Genomic DNA, 18856 nt, shown 5'->3' on the forward strand with positions numbered 1-18856 from the left:
TCATACAGTGTCTTCCTGGATTCAACAATAGTACTTGAAGTATGTTTACATTACGTGCTTGGGACCTCTCATTTGTCGCAGGCTCCGAATCCCGCGTCTCCCTTGCCACGCATCTTAGCGCACCAGGGGATTCACATTCAGCCGCAATTTTGGCTGAGCTGCACATCAACTAGCGAAAAATCTGCAAAAGCTTTTTTGTACGTATTGAGATGTGTTTCTTCGCTGTATCTGGTAGCGATGTGCTGAAGACGATTTCCACTACATGGAGAGCCCATCTGCTATCGCCACCTCGCATGCTGATAACCTATACGCGATTACGCATTGCGTATGTGACACTTCAGTACTTAAGTAATTAGCCTAGGGCGGAGGGTGAGACGAAACGAGGTGAAAGGGCCATAATCGCCAACTAGAATTGTGAGCGCACCAAGAAAATGCGCACTTGGATCTCTTTTGCTCTTAGTTCACAAACTGCAGTGCTCTGCCTCTTCATGCTATTTGCTTCATCTGTAATGCCTGTAATGCAGTTCGCACTGATGCTTTTGTGATTTCTACTGTGCCACGCTAGTAGCCTCATAAGTTTGATAAATTGGTACTTTAATCGACTATTAAGATAAATAATTAACATTATACATATTATATATTTTAACTTGGCGCATGCACTGCAAAGTCACTTATAAAGGATGCAACACAAATTCGGTCTAAGGTGAGCTCGAACTCGCAACCTAGTGCGTTTTTCGATTACGCATACGCGTATTTGCTATATACCTATATACGTGCTTGGTAGGCGTGTCTAAATATACATATTCAATCTCTACCCTGTGCCAGCACGTATCAAACGCATTCCTGCTTGTCTCTCTGCAAAGTCCAAACACTTCAAAGATCTGACACAGCTCAGGTGGTGCTGACGGCCGTGACAACTAGCAGATTAAGCCTTGACCAAGGTGAGGCCGTAGGTCGACAGAATCTCATTGACGGGCTGGAAGTAGGTCGTGCCGCCGGAGCTGCAGTCGCCGGATCCTCCCGAGGTGACGCCCTGGGCCTGGGCGCCGGTGTAAAAGGAGCCGCCCGAGTCGCCGGGCTCGGCGCACACATTGGTCTGGGTGAGACCGGTGACACGTCCTTCGGAGTAGTTGACAGTGGCCCCTAGGGCGCGGACTGTGCCGCAGTGGACACCGGTGGTGGAGCCGGAGCGGCAGATACTAGCGCCGGTGGCTGACGCGGTGCTGCCTGACACGGGCAGGTTACCCGAGCCGTATCCGTCGATGTAGCCCGAGAGGGTAGTTCCGCTGACAGTGCGGATGTAGCTCATGTCGGCGCTGCCTGGGAAGACCGAGCTCGAGAAGGTTCCCAGCGATGCACCGCTGCTGGTGGTGGCAGAACTGCCTGCGGTGCCACAGTGGCCAGCCGAAACGAAGCCAGTTGTGACCGAGAAGCCAATGGAGCACCGAGCAGCACGGTTGATATAGTAGGCGTCACCGCCAAGGACCGTGGCGAAGGTGGTCGGCATCGTCTCAACAGTCCGCACCTCGAACTCGGATGCCACGAGCCCGACCTGCGCAGCCAGCTCCTCGGCGTGGGCGGTACTGCCGGCGAGCGCCTCGAGGACGAGCTTGTTGGCGGCGACGTCGACGTAATACGCCGCGATGCCCGTGTCGGCCGAGTCCGTGGCGAGGGTGCTGGGTTGCTCGATTTCGATGTTGTCAAGCGCCAGCTTAGCCTCTTCAAGCTTGGAGATGCTGTTGGCCACGATAGCCGGTGTGGCGCCAGCAGCGGTCACCTCGGCGGCCAAGGCTTCGTCAGTGACGCCGACGTTGAGCGTGGTGCCGTCCTCGGCGATCCAAGCGCCGCCGAACGAGTTACCCGTGGAGGTGCGCAGCTGCTCGATGACAGTGGCGGCCGAGACGTCCCTGGCGACACGAGCAGTGGCCTGCTCGGCGTCCAGCCCCAAGTCGCGCTTCATGGCGGCTAGGATTTCCGGGTGGACGCTGTTCGCGGCTTGCGTGGGGGCACCGTAGGCGACGGGCAGGACGGCTGCCAGGAAGGCGAGGAATCCGAGAAGCTCCATGTCTAGCGTTTTGAAGACAACACGTAGGGGAAAGAGGCGTCGATTTTGCAGAGGCTACTAGTAGGTAGTAGGCAAGATGAGTCTATGCTGCTGCTGCAAACTACTAGACATACCAGACAAGACGAGGACATGCGTACGCTTTTATACTTATCCCGACTCCAGTATCGTGACTGGCATTACGCTCGTGTTGTCGCTGTCTAAAGCAGGGCCCTACATCAATCTGGCTGCCGCCAAATTTCTCCTTCCCAATCTGCCCCAATCCGCTCACCGCGATGTTACCCAGGTTTCGATAGCATCGGCGAGGATCGTCTGAAGCACTACAAAAGAAATCCACCCGGCGATGTAACAGCACAGTAGGTATGGCAGTCCTTGAAAGGAACCTTTGAAGATATCGTATACTCCCTGCGCGACAAGACGGTATATAGCCTAATGGGAAGGAGGAAGAGGGAGCCAAGGGACTAGACGGAAGCTTTTGATAGATAAGGTGGTGCAACTCAAGGCCGGCACATTGGCAGGTTTGCGCAACTTCCTTTATTAGCATCATGGAGGGACCTGTCAGGTCAGCCGATGTGGAAAGGGTCACATTAGTCTCAGCGAGCTCAGAGCCAAGACCGTCAAAGAGACAGGAGGGGGTGTGATGAAGCTTGCTGGAAAAGGGAGGTAAGAAGGGGAGTGGTGGAGGTGTTGAAGTATTAAGAGTCACATCAGTAGCGGGCATCTAGACGGAGAACATCTAATGTTTGCCCGAACATCAGAGGTCTAAAGAAGCATCAGATATTTGGTTACAGCTGGCAGCAGCTAGTCTATACGGCAGCCAGCAAACAGCGGCTTGGCACATAGATAGCAGAGGTGACCTTCCTTAAGAGGCAGGGAAGTCTTGCCTTGGCGTTCCTATCTCCGCAGTCTCCATAGCATGCCACCTCGTTTATAGCCAAGCCAGTAAACTCCGCGTAAATAAATGAGCGTGGGGCGAGTTGGCTGTATCGCCCGTACGCTTAGCGTGTTTTCTTTACGCAGGTACTGCAACAAGCCGTGGGTGGCGCCAGCTAGCTGCCAGCTATAATCAAACATCGAATATTCTACAAACATGCAACATATCCTTATTCAGTAAAACTTCAAGACATCAGAGGTTCGACAAGCCTGTGAGGTTTCGCTTCCTATTTTCCCAGCGCGATGACAAGATGACATATTGCCTATATCAAGCCTGAAATTCCCCTCCTGGGTATGAGGGTCACCAAAGACCTGTCACTGTGAGCTTTCAACTGAGTTTGTTAAACTAAGGCTATTCTGCTACCATCTGTGTGCAGAACCCATTGTAATAGTCGACTGGGTGAATCCTCCTAGGGAGCTTTCTAATGGTCTTCTTGTCCTGCTTTGTGATCTGTGTAGTCTTGTTGTTTATCCTTGATTTGAGATCTAACCAGATTTCAATTTGCCTGGCATAGATCTCATGTCTTTCGAGCGTAATCACAAACGCGTTAATCATTTGGGCTACTGATGGGCTTTTGACTTGCTTGTTGTAGTCGAAGTCCATTTCTGTGGCTGCAGCTTGTCAGCCCAGCTTATCCACAGCCGCTCAAAGCAATGGGGGCGTGATTATCTTATCAGGTTGTCTGTTCTGGTTGCAGCTGGAAAACGCTCAATAGGGCGTCAAACGCGTACACTGGGTCGAGCTGTATTGTGATGTCGGTCTCGGTGGCAACCACGACAGGCCGAATGACTATTCTTGAATAGTCTTGCAACGCAGAGTGATAAGGCTGTAATTGTTTACTATTTGCAAAGCCATATCTTGTACTCTGGGATATCCTAGCTTTGAAATTGTCCATTTGGGGTATTTTGAAGGCCAAGTCCTCAGCATTTTCACTTTCTGTTAATGAGTAACGGAGGGCACGTCTGCTGAGCCTTAGTTACCGATTGACGCAACACGGGTTTGCACATAAAACCAATGATAAGTCCTTGTTACTACTTCCTCAACATCTTTGGCCATCAGACAACTCAAATATCTTCAAAGTGTTGATCCCTCGGCCACCAGCTGAGCCATGCTGTGGCTCATTCAAGCATACGTATGATTTGATCATAAAGGAGTGACTGTGCTACGGTCTCCATTATCACGTAGTAATGTCGGTACTATTTCCCACTGATTAAGGGCCCACAGATTCTTCCTGAGCTCGGCATTGGTCGTCCTTACTAGATACGAGTATTTCAAGCTGAACCTAAGGAGCTGCCAGCAAGACCCCTTATCTTATAAGAGAGGGACACTAGAAATCTTTTCCAATGACTATCAGATAACTTCTCGCAGAAACATACCCACCGTTTCTTCATGCTTTTAAGATAGCCCTTATGCCTATTGGAAAGCTTAGAAACCAGGAGCTTTTGCTAATTATTATGTGATATTAGCTGTTAGAGTTTGCTGGAGGTGATAGTCTTAAGTATATAACCATTGAGTACCTGAGCCTAGTTCATCTAGTACAGTGTGATATGGGCCTTTATCGTAGTAATAAGAGAATAAGATCTAATGTGGCGGAATAGCGTTTATGAAGGAAAAGTTATCAAATGAGTTAATAGTATTACTTTTAAAATGTAAGGGGTTGATATTTATAAATGCCTCTTCCTATTCTATATTGTCTAATAGCTTAGCTACTATAAGTTGCCTTGTTTCACTGTGCCTGAATCATGGATGGGGTATTAAAGGAGTGGTATAAAAGTACTTTAGGCCTGTTAATACGGCCAGTTTCGGGTGTGTTACTCTTTAATGGCTTACTTATCAGATAACACACCTAAAACTCTCTCGACTCTTAGTATTGTGTTGTAGATCGCCAACAAAGCTGTCTTGATGTCATGTCAAGGTCGGTGTGAATAAACATGCTCCGAGAAGCTACTGAGTATTTACTCATTGAAGAGCCAAAGCGCTCCCAGCCTCGATTATCGTCGTGAGATTTAAGCCAATAATCACATTCCTGAGCACCAAGTCGATCAAGCAGCTATCAACGTAGCCATTCATCTCCTCAGGTTTCAACATATAACCCAATATCTGCTATCCCTCTCGCTCAGAACTAATCTCTGTCACGGAAGGGGTTAACGCAATTCTATTGCCATTTATACCCTAGCTCAACAACACCAATCAACCAGATCCGTGGGGTGTTTCCCCGAAATCCGATCATTTATATAGGCTAATAATTATCCAGGAAACCGTCTCTTGAGTACTCTCTACTTCCAAACGACGCATACAGCGCACTTTCTCATCTTCGTCGATTACTGACTGAACACATCTCCCTCAGAAATATAAGCGACTATGAAAAGGCAGTCACCATCCTCGAAGTCTCGGCTGTGCAAATAGGTAATGCTAATGTCGAGGAAATAAAGCATGGCAAATTTGAGCACGAATCAAGGAAGCCGGTCTAGCTGATGAAAATGGGCTAATAAGTCAGATAAATACCGCGAATATTCGCAGATACAGTGGGTAGGGGACGAATTCTAATGAACATGTTGTACCATGGACCAAGATAAATATGCAAAAGATTAAAAGGTGGAGTAAATTTTCAAGGATGAATCGTGACAGTTCCAGTCTGTCAACAGCAAGAGAAGCACGCGTGGTAGTATGAGGATGCTTGTATACCCTACCTAAATACGTACAGCACTTCAGTCTGCTAATGTATGGGTCGGTAAATATCGCGCTGAACACTGTCTTTGATTCTGTTTTACTCGCTGTATACAAGGTGTTGAATTTCCTAGGCGAGTGGGCATGTTTCAAATAAAGGTTCGGCGTTTTATTCAGCTCGTCAATAGTCCCCTGAGCTCAGCCTCGCACAACGTCTGGAGTGCCTCATCGCAGTCTTGTTATTTTTAGATGCACACCCTGAGCGGCTGATTATCGCCCCTCAGAACGAGCGCGGGGGCTGGTCAGCGAAACCAGGTGGTGCAAAGTTTCCATCGTCTTGGGTAGCAGAGAAACGTCCCTTTGGTGAAAAGTGTGGCTGAGCGCCAGCCACGCGTGCACTTTGCCTGTCGTGGCGTTTTATGTATATGTGTTTATGACTTGTCCCTTGAGAAACAAATTAGACTATGGGCTGCCACACAAAATCAGAGCTGGCCATCCTCTCAAAACATTGAGTGAACATTGCGTAGGGGCCGTCGGAGCCGCCCCCAAGTTGCCTTCAACAATTCACCAGCACACTCGAATTACAGATCGAACTCATTACTTTTAAGCAGCTCGCGAAGACTTTGTTGTATCTCAAGATGAGACATAGAACAATCAGCTCTCAAATAGATGCGACCGACCTTAAATGTTCCATTTGCTCTGCCTATACAATCGTGGCAAATATACTCTGATTTCTTTATATTCAATAACAATTGAATTCCTGTCAGCTGCGGGATAAGAGATGCTTTTCACAGTTCTCCCTCCACTGCTCCAAAGCCAGTCCACCGATTTCACGGACTGGGTCTCGCTTATCACCCTTTGTCTTGCGCCCCTGATCGCACACCTTGCAGCTGGTGCGCCGCAACCTTCATATCTGACGCCCGTCTCTCCCCGGTGGCATGACCGCCTCTGCCACTACATTCCGACGTCAATCATGTGGCGCTACGCGGCCATCACTGATCGAAGAATCAGGTCTTTCGGCTGGGACATCCAAACCATAGCCGCCGCCAACGCCTTGTTCTGGACGCCTCGAGGATGGGATGGGTCCGAACAGATGGCGGCTTGCAGCCTCGAGTACTGTACTTATCTCCCTGAAACTGCGAGGGTTGAGATGCTGTCCTGGGATATGGCCAAGACGTTGATCACCACGCTACAGGGAGTTCAAGCTATCTATGACCTAGGAGGCAATCCCTCCCTGAATGGACCTATGAGAGTCGCGGTCAACACCATCTTCAGCCCCCTTGCCATCCTTGGTCTCTATCGGCTCTCTGCAGCATTGTGGTTAACAACCCATTTCAATTTCGCACCGCGAAGCCAGGTTCTGGCTCTAGGCTTCACGCGGAGGCTGTCCCTGGACAGTCTGCTCGAAGAACCCGAAAAGCCGCCCACTCCTGTACACTATTACCGGGCTACATCGTATCTGCCCAGCAGAGTATTTCGGTCGATATTTTCCCTTCCTATGTTAATCCTCTGGTTGCTGCTACTGTTCCATACATTTGGGTCCCCAATAACAAGCACGCAAAGTTTCAGCTTCTTGATTTGCAACATTTTATACCATCTCATCCTTGCGCCTTCTTTAGTAATCATTGGCTACTACTTCGCACGAGGAATGACGACTACCACTATCATCCCTTGCATTTCCGCCACCTGGTATAAAATCTATTCCGTGACAGTGATGGGTCTGATGCTGGGTCTTATTGCCGTCTCCAGCGTCGAGACGCGAAAGACACCATGTGGCACTTGGACAGCCACTAGTGGATTTAACGGAGATTACTGGACATGCAAATCGAGGACTTCAGAATTCATTCGTGTGGATCCAGGACTTGGAGGGAATGCTTTCGGAATTGCGTCAACTTACTCCAACACCACTGCAGGATCCATGCTAGAAGCGGGCCAGTTTTGGGTTGATAATTTTACGGGGTCGTGTATTGGGACCTGGTCGAGCCAGAGGCGTGTGCGTGGTACGATACTAGACACGGTTCAGGCCGAGGGCTTAGTGTGGCCTAGTCCGTGAACCGCGCTTTCCGATGTAAATGGAGCAACACGATCTGTGATAATCTAAGAGGAGCTTGGAAGTGAGATAGATGAAGGAAGAGCCATCTCCAAATATGCGAAACGTTACTGCTACCTCATACTAGGTCCTAGAATCAGGGAGATAGCAACACAATCGATAAAGGATCAAGCAATATAACAAGAGCTGTTGAGAAACAGTATCAGCATTCACACTATAATGGCAAGTCATAAGGCCAGACGGCTAGCCCATCTCTTAGTGAGCAAAGAAACTACTTGAATTGAGGCTTGGTACCCTACGGATCCGACTCTAATTGTGTATAAGCATTCGGAACTATTGAATAGATGGCAGAAAGTGTGAAGATGCTCGCCCCTTCATTCAATCTCGAAAGGAATATCATAAATCAAGGCAGCTCACAAGTAGACGGTTGCTATGCGACTACGTATCACAAGTAACAGTGTCAGGTGTGTGGCCGGCAATACGCAAGATAGCGCTCTCTAGCGGCCTATTAGCTCGAACAAGCTCTTGCCACCGTTCCACTGCCGTCCACGCTTGAGTTCTTCTCTTTCTTGGACAGAGAGACGAAGGTTCCAGTCCTGTGGCGAGGTGAACCCATCTTTCTTCTCACTGAGTCATCACTTCCCGAATTGCCGGTTGATGTAACATACCTCTCCTTCCGAGTGAGGGCGGGCCTTTGTTTATATTTCCCTTTGGTTCGAGCCTGACTAGATCACATTACCACGCTTATGTTATAATTACAACCCATCAGAGCCGGAGCAAGGCATTGCCAATTTGACCCAGTAGTTATCGGTAGGGAACACCATGATCATATGGCTGAACCTCAGCTCTCGATACTCCCAACCCGGCGCCTAGAACATAGAGCACAGGAATTGGCGGCATGGGTACGCGATCGTGTGTTCCTGGATACATCAAAGCGACAAAGACGATTGATTAATGATCAGAGGCTGGTGCGATATGACTTCACTCTCTGAGGCACCGTATTTGGTTTAGACGATGAATAAGACCAAGACGTAACCTCAAAGATCAATTACTGTTGGTCTTTCATTCCAAGCGAGTTCAGCATGCATGGTGTTAACAGGGAAGACACAGAAGGTGTCGGTTGTTAACCGGTCGTTGCCCATCAGGTCCAAATGCATCTCAGTGTTTGTGAAAGCCTCACCTCCTTATTAATCTTGGCCTCTCGAAAGAGAACCTCTCGAAAGAGAGCTAGAAGTAACAGTGTCATGGAATTATTAGAATGTTGAAGCCGAATATCTCGACGTCAGCCATGCTTGATCAGCTTCGTGGAACAAACGACGGATCTGAGGAAACTTCGCAGCCAAATAACCAAGGACTAAGCCATCTCCACATGGTCCAAAACAAGCAATGAAGATGTAAGTGCCTACGTAAAGCCAAGTCGATTGTGGAAAGTGCTAAGATGATAGCCAAGTCTTGCCTGCGCTGCCGAATGGGGCAGAGCGTTTCTAGGCATGATGTGTGACACAATGTCGGTGCCTGCATTTTGACGTTGTGCAATGGTGAGACTGTCATGACGGAGACACAACATGGAAGGCTGTCGAAATTCTTTGAGTCGTTGAGCGCACACCCTGAATCCTAAGTCCGCCACTTTGATTGCGTAACGGGCGAATGCTAGATTTGGGTTGCGGTCACACCGACCCACCAGCCCAATGTTCGAACAGCAGACCGCTGCTGAGCCGCAACTTGCAACGTTTAGTCTGCTTAGATAGTCTATATCGAGCACCAATTATTTGAAGCTGACTCAAGTCTTCGTAGCCTTGCTTCGACGTCTTCAAAACCTGTGTTCAGATACCTCGGCGAGCTCGATAGACGATGATCCCACTAGCTGGTTGAAGTTATTGCAAATCCTCCCCACGCCAAGGTGCACCTGACTACCGCTCCGGCATCTTAACAAGGTATGTAATTCCATGTCACCGATGATGGTTGGATGGTCGAGAGGGGTCACGAGGCAAGGATTCAGATCCATCGGTGAAAATACGGCAATCCTTGGACGGAGAACGATGGCTTCAGGCGTGAATGTGCCCGGTAGGCTGCGACTGTCTGCCGAAGCGTGCCAGGGTTTACTCATGCGGATTCTGGGGAGCCATTTTGTGGCGTGATGCTGCGGCGCGGCCCTCCGATTCCCGCAGGAGCTTGCGGGGGCTACTGCCGTGAAGGAGTGCACCCCTGAGCCCGGGAGTTGAGGACGGCCAGGTGTAAAAGGTCTGTCTGATATATGCGGTGTAGAATGTGTTGTCTGTTGTATGCACTTGCAGTTCTCACATCAGCCATCATCAACAGATTTTATATGCCTCAGCTACAGCTACTCCAGCTTGTTCAGATTTTGCAACAATATCTGACCGATGTCACATTGGCGACTATCAACGCATTCCAAGGCGACTGATGAAAGTTCAAGGCCGTCCGGTATGATCTTCGGGCAGGGATCTTGGATGAGCTTATCCGATGGACTTCGGTGAGGTACGACCGGGGTCTATTCCTCTTCCTTGATTTTCCCCTTTTTTTGGACCACATTCTCAGGCAGTGTTTGGCTGCAGTCAGCATCGCAGCGTCGTAACCAACACGCAGGTATCGGACGTGGAGCCCAGAGATTCGTGGCATCAAGTTAAGTGGGCAGGTAGCCAGCCAAATGTGTACTGTACTGCAGCCTATATGCCGAGTCTCCAAGGACCCAGCACCTTAGTGTCCTCAAGGAGATCTACTTACTTCCCCTGTGCGTTTGCGTGCAGACAAAGGTAAAGTAAATACTTCCAGGGTCTCGAATGGATCATTCAAGCTTTGGCATTCGTATCCACCATACGGCGGGCACTAATCTGTGGATCCCCGGGGGAACCAGGGGTAATGCACCCTGCGTCTTTTAGCGCGAACTGCCAAGCCGTCTTTGATACTGCAGTTCCATCGTAGGATGCTGGCGCACACCGAAGAACTAGCCGCCAACGAGAGTATGCAGGCAGCGTGGGCAAAATTGAGACTTTTTGGACGTCTCCGGCCAGAGTCTATGGCGGGTTGAGTGCATCATCCGATAGAATCATCTGGCCCCCTCGCACGAGATCACTCATCCCCTAACAAGACAGCAGCCATATCTGTGCCAATCAAGCATCTATGTTTGAAAAGCAACGTAGTATTGATCTTTCTGATAGTGCCAAGCGGTATTTGCATTTATTGCAAGCGTGGCTCATAAAGGATGGCTACAGCTTCAAAAGCTTCAAGGATTTGCTTTCTGAAGAAAAAAAAGGGAGGGAAAAAAGAAGAGAATAGAAAGAATTCGGGTTGAAACCGAGGTCATTGTTACACAGGCAGGTGAAGTGCACAGATCAATTTGCTTGAGTCTCCACCTGAGACTGAGATTTGTAAAGAGTGTATTAAATTGATTGTGTCCAGTATCTATTCGTCATGCCGTTATCTACATGAGCAGTCTACTGATAGCCCTCCAGAAAGGCTGTACCCCTCCTGAGCTGGCACAATATTCCCGGACTAGACCTGATTGCGTAATTAGCCGCCCCAGCCGTTGCCATATAGGGCGCGAGGCCGAAAATTTATATCCACTACTGCACTTGAATCCTTCTTGTGTCACACCAGCAGCATGTTGGTATACGCGGAGTAGACAGCGATTCGGTGTAGTCGGGGTCTACTGTTAGGTTCTGCCACAGCGCGTCATTACAGTTCATGCTTACCATCCGTACAGCCCTCAAGTAACTCAAGATCTAAATATCCAGATAGCATATAAAAGCACTCTGAACAAAACTTTAGAAAATTCGAGCTAAATTCAGACTACAAAGGGATTGAGAGTCATTATCGGCTTCCCAGTACCGGGAATCGAAACGGGATGGAATCGACGAGAGTTGTCCCGACCCACCGCCACGATCTTGGCTAACTTGCTGACCTGCATACGATGTCTGTCCCTCCGTTGATCTCTTCCCTATCGGTGAACCGTTTCTGGACGGCGTTGTCCCTCAAATGCCGCTGCAGCGAAGGCTCCATAGGGAGTCCAGTTCCGGCATATCCCCAAGCGACCTGAGTCCGTAACGCATCCTATCAAGGGCTAGCTTCAAGTACGAAGAGTGTAGCGGCTTGTATTGCTGTGATGTCTGAAGTGTCTGATCTGTCACTGTATTTCGCCGTGTGTTATCAATTTATGCAGTATGCAGCAACGAATCCTTCGTCTCCAGGGCAGTATGGCACCATTTCAAGAAGGCTGGCCTGAGATCCCTATGACGGATCAAACTGCCAAATACTCGCCATCTCTTTATCTTTCTACTTTGAACTTGAGGTCCTCATATTTCGAATGATATGAGAAAACATTACCTTTCAAGTAAATCAAGCTTATGTTAGACCTACATCCGGAATCCAAACTCCGTATAGCCCATATCTTCGTAAACGATGGAGAAGGATCAAGCTCGAACAAGCCGGAAGATAGTTAGACGGAGAGGCGCATGTGGAAGTTGCAAGGCGAGGAAAGTCCGATGTATGCGCACTCCCGCCCAGATTCCCTCCTCTTTTTATATTTACACGTATACATGCCTGATTAAAACAGATCGTTGACTAAGTAGGTGACGGCAAAACGCCCACCTGCTCTGTTTGTGAGGTAATAAAAAACATTACTACCATGATATTGAACAAAATAGCTGACACTTTGGGCACGATGCAGAAGCAAGGTACAAGATGTCTGTACTCAGATGCGAAAAGAAAGCACAGCTCAGTCAACGATGCAAGTGGTGAGTATTACTACTACTTGAAAATTGAACATTCTTTTCTGATGTGTGCCCATTCATCCATCAGTCGGATCTCCACCATCAAGTCAATGCTCCCTTCCCGTTTCGAGTACGGACACTGTCGCCAACGTCTCTGGACACTATCAGTTCTTGGATGCGCAGAGTACTGTAGATGAACTTGACTACGGGTTCCCTTCTTATCCTCTTTCCATCGTTGATGATATCAACCTCTCAGGGGTCCTTCCCCTGGACATGAGTCTTTTTGGAGAGGGTCCAAATTGGATAAAAGATCCAACAGACAACCAGAATCAGCGTTGGCCACGTCAACTCAGTCTTCCCAGCTCCTATCGAGAAGTACTGAGTCCATTAGAAAGCTTGTTTCCGTACGCAGATCAAGCATTGAAAGGAGATCCAACCGAAACTGTTACCGTTCAAGAGGTTAGGCCATCCAACCATCAATTCCGAGAAATCTATCTTGCATTCATGTGCAAGAGAAAGAATACTCAAGGAAAGTAGAAAAGAGCAACATTAATGTGCTAACTGATTTTTAAGGAAGGAGATACGTATGCTAGTGAGACTTCCCATGCATCATGGCTTGAGTAAAAGGGGTAACATTTGACTGAAGGTTGCAGATGAATCATCAACATTGGCGAGTATTGTGTGTTCCAATCTGCACGATATCGCCGACAATCTGCATCAGTCTTCAATCCGTACGCTTTTGCAGGAAGTTGCTGCCAAAGCACTTGATGCTACAGTCTTCCCGATCATTTCAAATGAAGATGTTTCGGTACCAGCTTTGCATCAACCATGCTACGAGCGCCACGTTGTCCAGGAATATGTCAATAGTATGTACTGCCTTCAAATTTCTGTTTCGAGATTGTCACTGACGCCCAAGTGCAGCATACTTTGATCGATTTTATCAGTATGTACATCGTGGCCGAAATACTCACAGTGTGCATGCTGATAGTCGTAGGAGGTTTCCATTCATGCTCAAAGATCAGTTACAATCTTCAACGGAGGCGTTGCTCACAGGAAAGCTTCCAGAGAATAACCCTGCAGTCCCTCTAATTAATGCAGTTCTCGCTCTTGGGTGCCGTCTCGTCCAAAAGCGCGGAATAGGCGATTCCAATTCAGCTGATCAAGAAGCTCGGAATTACTTCGCGGTGGCTCTCAGAGCCCGTGGCAATTTAGCAGGAGCACAAGCTCAAGCTTCAATTACTGCAGTGCAGGTAGGTAGTATCAGTTCCAGGGGGCCGACACATTCACTGCTAATGTAACCAATATTTAGGCCCTCGTTACAATGGTAAAGTCGACCTGATGCGGGCATTTAAAAGATGGTGAACTAAGTATTTCGTAGACCATTTATCTCCAGGCCGGGGGCCTTCAGACAGCCACACTGGCTCTATCTTTAATCTCAACAGCAGTGCAACACTGCTTGACACTGAAATTAAACCGAATCAGTAGTGTTCGAGCTTTAGCAAGCTCGCAACAGGAGTACCAGCTTCTGTTACGGTTATTCTGGGTGGTTTACTCTTTAGAAAAGCCTCTGACAATGAGACTAGGACGGTTCTCAGTAAGGTCTACAGATGAGTCTAGATTCGCTGGCAGCTGCTAATTGAACCCCCAGTCTATTGATGATGATTTAATTGACTATTCTCCGCGAATGGCTCAACCTCTCTCTGAAGATGACACCAACGGCCAGTCGGGCCTTTTTCTTCATTTTTGCGAGTATGCAAAGTTATGCTCCATGGTCGTCAAACAGCTCTACGGAATTACAAAGTCCAGAGCACGACGCAACGAGATCCAGGACATGTTTCACTCGCTGGACACGCTCCTACAATCATGGAAGGATCAAAGTGGGCCGATCCCGACGGACGCCGATTTTTCTGTGCCTGACAGAACGACACTACAGAGTTCCCAGTCCGAAAATAACGTTGAATTGTACCTACGATGGCACGAATTAAAAGTCACCATTTTTCACAAGTAATGGAAATCCCCCTTGGCAAACATGGTACCTTCGCTGACCGAAAACACAGAGGCAAGCCATGCGTGCAGTCGGCACGCGAAGTCCTCTCTCAAGCCCACTTGTTGGAGCCCAGCGCGACGTACTCAGACTGGTGAGATCCAAGACCCCAGTCAAGCTCACACCGCCGTCATAATACTACTGCTGACCTCCCACCTCCCAATCCTTGCAGGCTGATTGTGCAAGTACCGATTATGGCCTGCTGTGTGCTCCTCATCGACATCTTTAGCAAGGACCGGTCGGAGGATTTCAGGAGCAACATGGCCTTTCTTGGAATGGCGAGCGGGTGGCTCGGCCGCCTTGCCACCGCGAACAGAGATAGTGCCCATGGCATCGCCTTCAACAAGATCATGGAGCTGATTGCACTGGCGCAGCAGCAGTGCAAAGTATGAAGCTTTAATTGTGTGGAAGGATCACTCTACTTGAATGTTTACTTGCAGGGAACTCCATGAGAATCTCTCATGCACATTCCTCAATCTACTGGGAAGAATTCTCAGTCATCTATGTACATCAGAATTGTGCTATCCTCCATCACCCACACAATGTGATTCCAAAAGCCCAGACCTATCAGTAAATGTAGTATTAGATATTTAGCCCTACATAGATCAAGCATTATATACAAATCTACATCCTCGCCTTCAGCTTCCACCCTGTTCTTGAGATCCTCGCCGCAACCAGCATGATCCCTCCGATCATCAGCAACGAGGCAGCAAACATCTCCATGCTCAGGTAGCGGCCACCGTTAGAACTAATCAGCGCGCCGGCGATGGGCGTACCGGTCAGGGTGGCGAAGCTGATGACGGTATAGACCATACCCATGCGCACCCCCATCTTGGTCATGTCGGTAGTCAACGCAGAAAGGGCGGTGGGGAAAAGGCTGTTGACACCCGAGCTGAAGAGCCCGTAGATGGTGGCGAAGGCCCATAGCCCGCTCTGGGTATAGATGGCTGCCCAGCAGTAGAGCGAGATGGCAGAGAGCACCACGAAGGGGATCATCATGTTGGTTGGGCCGGTCCACCGGTCAGACAGGTAAGGGGGCAGCAGCCGGCCGACGATGCCAATGCCATTCATGATGATGAGTAGGTTGATCGAGTCGCCCTGGGAGACACCAATGACGCTGCTTGCGTACTCGCCGACATAGTAGTAGGCAGGATATATACCCCAGAAGCAGAAGAAGACGCCAATGGCGAAGAACAGATAGGGCATCTCCGTGAAGGCTGAGAATTCCACCAGAGGCCCAACGGTCCGGGGAGGGACCCGAGTCCGCGACAGAACCAAGCAAAGCACCTGGAAGACCAGCATGATGAAGCCGAGCACGCGCAGGGTCCATCCGAATCCTACGCGGGGCAGCAGGGCCTCAAAGATACCAGGGATGATCATGCCCCCCGTGGTGGTTCCCGAGGCAGCAAGCCCGACCGCCATGGCCCTCCTCTTGCTGAAGTATGTAGGGAGGATAGCCAGGGTGGGGCAGAACAGGAGGCCATTGCCAATACCAGTGCAGATTCCCTGGGCAAGAAAAAGCTGCCAGTACTCGGTACATATCGATGTCATGAAGACGCCGAGCAGGATGAGCACCGTTCCGATGACGAATGTGTGCCGGAAGTAGCCAGCGTCGGTTGCGCGACCGGAAAAGGTTCCTATGAAGAAGAGCAGAAAGACCTGGACGGAGCCAATCCACGAGATTTGCGAGGGCGACTGGTCGAGAGTGCTAAGGTAGTAGGTCTGGAACACACCAAACGAATTGATGTACCCCCAGGTGTTGAAGATGACCAGGTGGGCGATGAGCACTTGCAGCCAGGCCTGAAGACCCCCATCCGGCGGAGGGCCTGGCACAACTTTGGTCGCACTACCGCCACTCTCGACATCTGATGATGGCTGCTCGGGTTCACCTGGTACTGGTAGGGTCATGAGAGTGGATTCGCCCATGGTCTTGCTAGTCGAGGTGGATGCGTCGTAGACATTTTCCTCATCTCTTTCGGCCGTCTTTTCGAAATCTGGAATATTGGTGGCAGTGGCACTGCCATTGTTATTGGTTTTGGGCGTGACGAGATCGGTAGGCTGTGTCGTGAGAGCCATGACGGGCGCAGAAAATGCTCTGGTACGACTGGAGGAGGATGGGATTGAGATTGATGTCGAGCAAACCGACGAGCGTATGATGCTGAGAAAATGATTCTAGTCTACATGTGTGACTAGTGCGTGGTAGAGATGGTGTAGCAAGGTGACTCAGTGGGAGCAGAGCAGCTCGGGAATATTTTCAAAAACAGAGTATTACAAACCAACAAACCCACCCTTCAACCAACAAGGTGCCAGCCACCCTGGCCGCCCAAAGGTCCCTACACCCGCTTTCCCCTATGCGGTATCTAACATCTACAGGGTCAATCCATTTGTTATCACAACCACAAGGCTACTACCTGCTCGCGCTACTTGTGGCACAGCGGCCCGTCTGTCACATCCCGCGCTATAGTGTGAGCCCTAGTCTAAAATCGAAACACTGCGCCGAACCTCCTGCAGCCGCTTTACCGGTATGGAGTATATGCACAGAACTGGGGACTGATCCATACATATCCGCACCATATCCGTCTTGGTCACCCAAAATTGCCAGGCCATATCTCGGAATCCATTCCCCGGTTCTCTTTTACCCCCATGCCCCCATCGATGCAGCAATGTTGATCCCTCGGACTTGTGCCAGATCCCAACTCTGTCACCGACATCGGCCAAACTTCATTCGATGGATCGTGACCCTGGCACGCTCGGTTCAATGCTTGTTTTGCGAAGCTTGAATCCGAATGAGATGCAATTGAGATGCGTCTGCTAGAAAATTCCGAAATGGTACGGAGTCTAATACAGCCTTGGACACAAAAGGTTCTGCAGGCAGAGCACGCCTCGGAACCGCAACATAATCAAAACCGAATTATACGTGGCCATCATTGTACCGAAATCAATGCTCAAGGCACTGAACCGAGCATCTCTTCGCAACGATCAGTGTACCAGGTCAAAGGGTCAACCCGAACTTCAGATCGGCCTCCAGTTCGATGCATACGCAAGTCCGTACTCCATCCTAGTGGCGACTTTTCGCAGCCTCTATCAACCGGAGCCATATGCATGTGTACTATCCGCCGTTGAGGCAGCTCGGTAATGCTGTTGAGTACTCTGGGAATTCCTGGTCATGCTCGCTCAACCGTTCACCCAGCTCGGTAATGTGCTTGCGTGCTCCTAAATCGCTGCTCATGATTCCTCAGCCGTCAAGATAGCTCGGTATTGTGCTTGCGTGCTCCCGAATCCGTTGTTGTGATCACCCAGCCGGTAGGATACCATCTCTTTATCCAAGCAGTTTCATAGAAACCGACCATGACGGGCCAGTATAACATAAAGGAGAGGACCAGCCTTACTATTGCCTCCTCAATAGCTAGTCAACCATTCGAGAACCACAGTCTACTCGGCCACCTGCGCTCTTTCTACATCTTTGCAACAACCCAGCAACCGCCACCATGAAGTTCAACTCCGTTGTTGCTTACGCAACCTTGGCCGCTAGCCTTGGCTACTCCCTTCCCACTGAGAAGAGGAACGTTGCGACTTCTGGAGATATATCCACCAGCGATGGTCTCCCGGCGAAGCGCTACGTGGCTTCCCACAACGTCTTGCCCCTGATCAAGCGCAATGTCGCCACGAGCGAGGCCGAGAAGCGCAATGTTGTAAGTTCGGGGAGATAATCGCTCCTGTCCCCCAAATTCCGACAATGAAAATGAGTTCTAAACAGTAAATAGGCTACTAGCGATGTTGAGGCCCGGAACGTTGCTACATCCGATAAGCGCAATGTTGCTACCTCTGACAAGAGGAATGTAGCCACCTCTGATGTTGAGGCTCGAAACGTTGCCACATCTGACAAGCGCAATGTTGCTACCAGCGACGTCGAGGCCCGGAACGTCGCTACCTCTGACAAGAGGAATGTCGCTACTAGCGATGTCGAGGCTCGAAATGTTGCCACATCCGACAAGCGCAATGTTGCTACCAGCGATGTCGAGGCTCGCAATGTGGCTACCTCGGACAAGAGGAACGTTGCCACATCCGACAAGCGCAATGTTGCTACCAGCGATGTCGAGGCTCGCAATGTGGCTACCTCGGACAAGAGGAACGTTGCCACATCCGACAAGCGCAATGTTGCTACCAGCGATGTCGAGGCTCGCAATGTAGCTACCTCGGACAAGAGGAACGTCGCTACCTCAGACAAGAGGAACGTTGCCACCTCAGACAAGAGGAATGTGGCTACCAGCGATGTAGAGGCCCGCAATGTTGCGACTAGCGATGTTGAGGCCCGTAATGTTGCGACCAGCGACGTCGAGGCCAGAAACGTGGCTACCAGCGATGTTGAGAC

The 18856-nt window shown here is 49.7% G+C and overlaps 6 protein-coding genes across 6 annotated transcripts; 3 read left to right on the forward strand and 3 right to left on the reverse strand.

The window, feature by feature from the left end:
* Window positions 1–925: 925 nt before the first annotated feature.
* J7T55_010340 (Streptogrisin-C) lies at window positions 926–2065 on the reverse strand (the record flags this gene model as incomplete). The annotated part of the gene is made up of 1 exon (XM_053134408.1): window positions 926–2065. One exon carries the CDS (start codon window positions 2063–2065, stop codon window positions 926–928), a length of 1140 nt encoding a protein of 379 aa, XP_052987896.1.
* A 1282-nt stretch (window positions 2066–3347) lies between these two features.
* On the reverse strand, window positions 3348–3599 carry J7T55_010341 (uncharacterized protein; the record flags this gene model as incomplete). Its single annotated transcript, XM_053134409.1, has 1 exon — window positions 3348–3599. One exon carries the CDS (start codon window positions 3597–3599, stop codon window positions 3348–3350), a length of 252 nt encoding a protein of 83 aa, XP_052987897.1.
* A 2845-nt stretch (window positions 3600–6444) lies between these two features.
* J7T55_010342 (uncharacterized protein) lies at window positions 6445–7716 on the forward strand (the record flags this gene model as incomplete). The annotated part of the gene is made up of 1 exon (XM_053134410.1): window positions 6445–7716. One exon carries the CDS (start codon window positions 6445–6447, stop codon window positions 7714–7716), a length of 1272 nt encoding a protein of 423 aa, XP_052987898.1.
* Window positions 7717–14124: 6408 nt separating this feature from the next.
* Window positions 14125–14876, forward strand: J7T55_010343 (uncharacterized protein; the record flags this gene model as incomplete). The annotated part of the gene is made up of 3 exons (XM_053134411.1): window positions 14125–14402; window positions 14498–14578; window positions 14657–14876. 3 exons carry the CDS (start codon window positions 14125–14127, stop codon window positions 14874–14876), a joined length of 579 nt encoding a protein of 192 aa, XP_052987899.1.
* Window positions 14877–15108: 232 nt separating this feature from the next.
* On the reverse strand, window positions 15109–16560 carry J7T55_010344 (major facilitator superfamily transporter; the record flags this gene model as incomplete). The annotated part of the gene is made up of 1 exon (XM_053134412.1): window positions 15109–16560. One exon carries the CDS (start codon window positions 16558–16560, stop codon window positions 15109–15111), a length of 1452 nt encoding a protein of 483 aa, XP_052987900.1.
* A 1412-nt stretch (window positions 16561–17972) lies between these two features.
* Window positions 17973–18856, forward strand: J7T55_010345 (uncharacterized protein; the record flags this gene model as incomplete). The annotated part of the gene is made up of 2 exons (XM_053134413.1): window positions 17973–18176; window positions 18249–18856. Coding segments are annotated over 2 exons (812 nt in total), but the record flags the coding sequence as incomplete, so codon positions are not given.

Source organism: Diaporthe amygdali (genome assembly GCF_026229845.1).
Source record: "Diaporthe amygdali strain CAA958 chromosome Unknown NODE_44_length_330046_cov_65_728535, whole genome shotgun sequence".
NCBI classification, from domain to species: domain Eukaryota; kingdom Fungi; phylum Ascomycota; class Sordariomycetes; order Diaporthales; family Diaporthaceae; genus Diaporthe; species Diaporthe amygdali.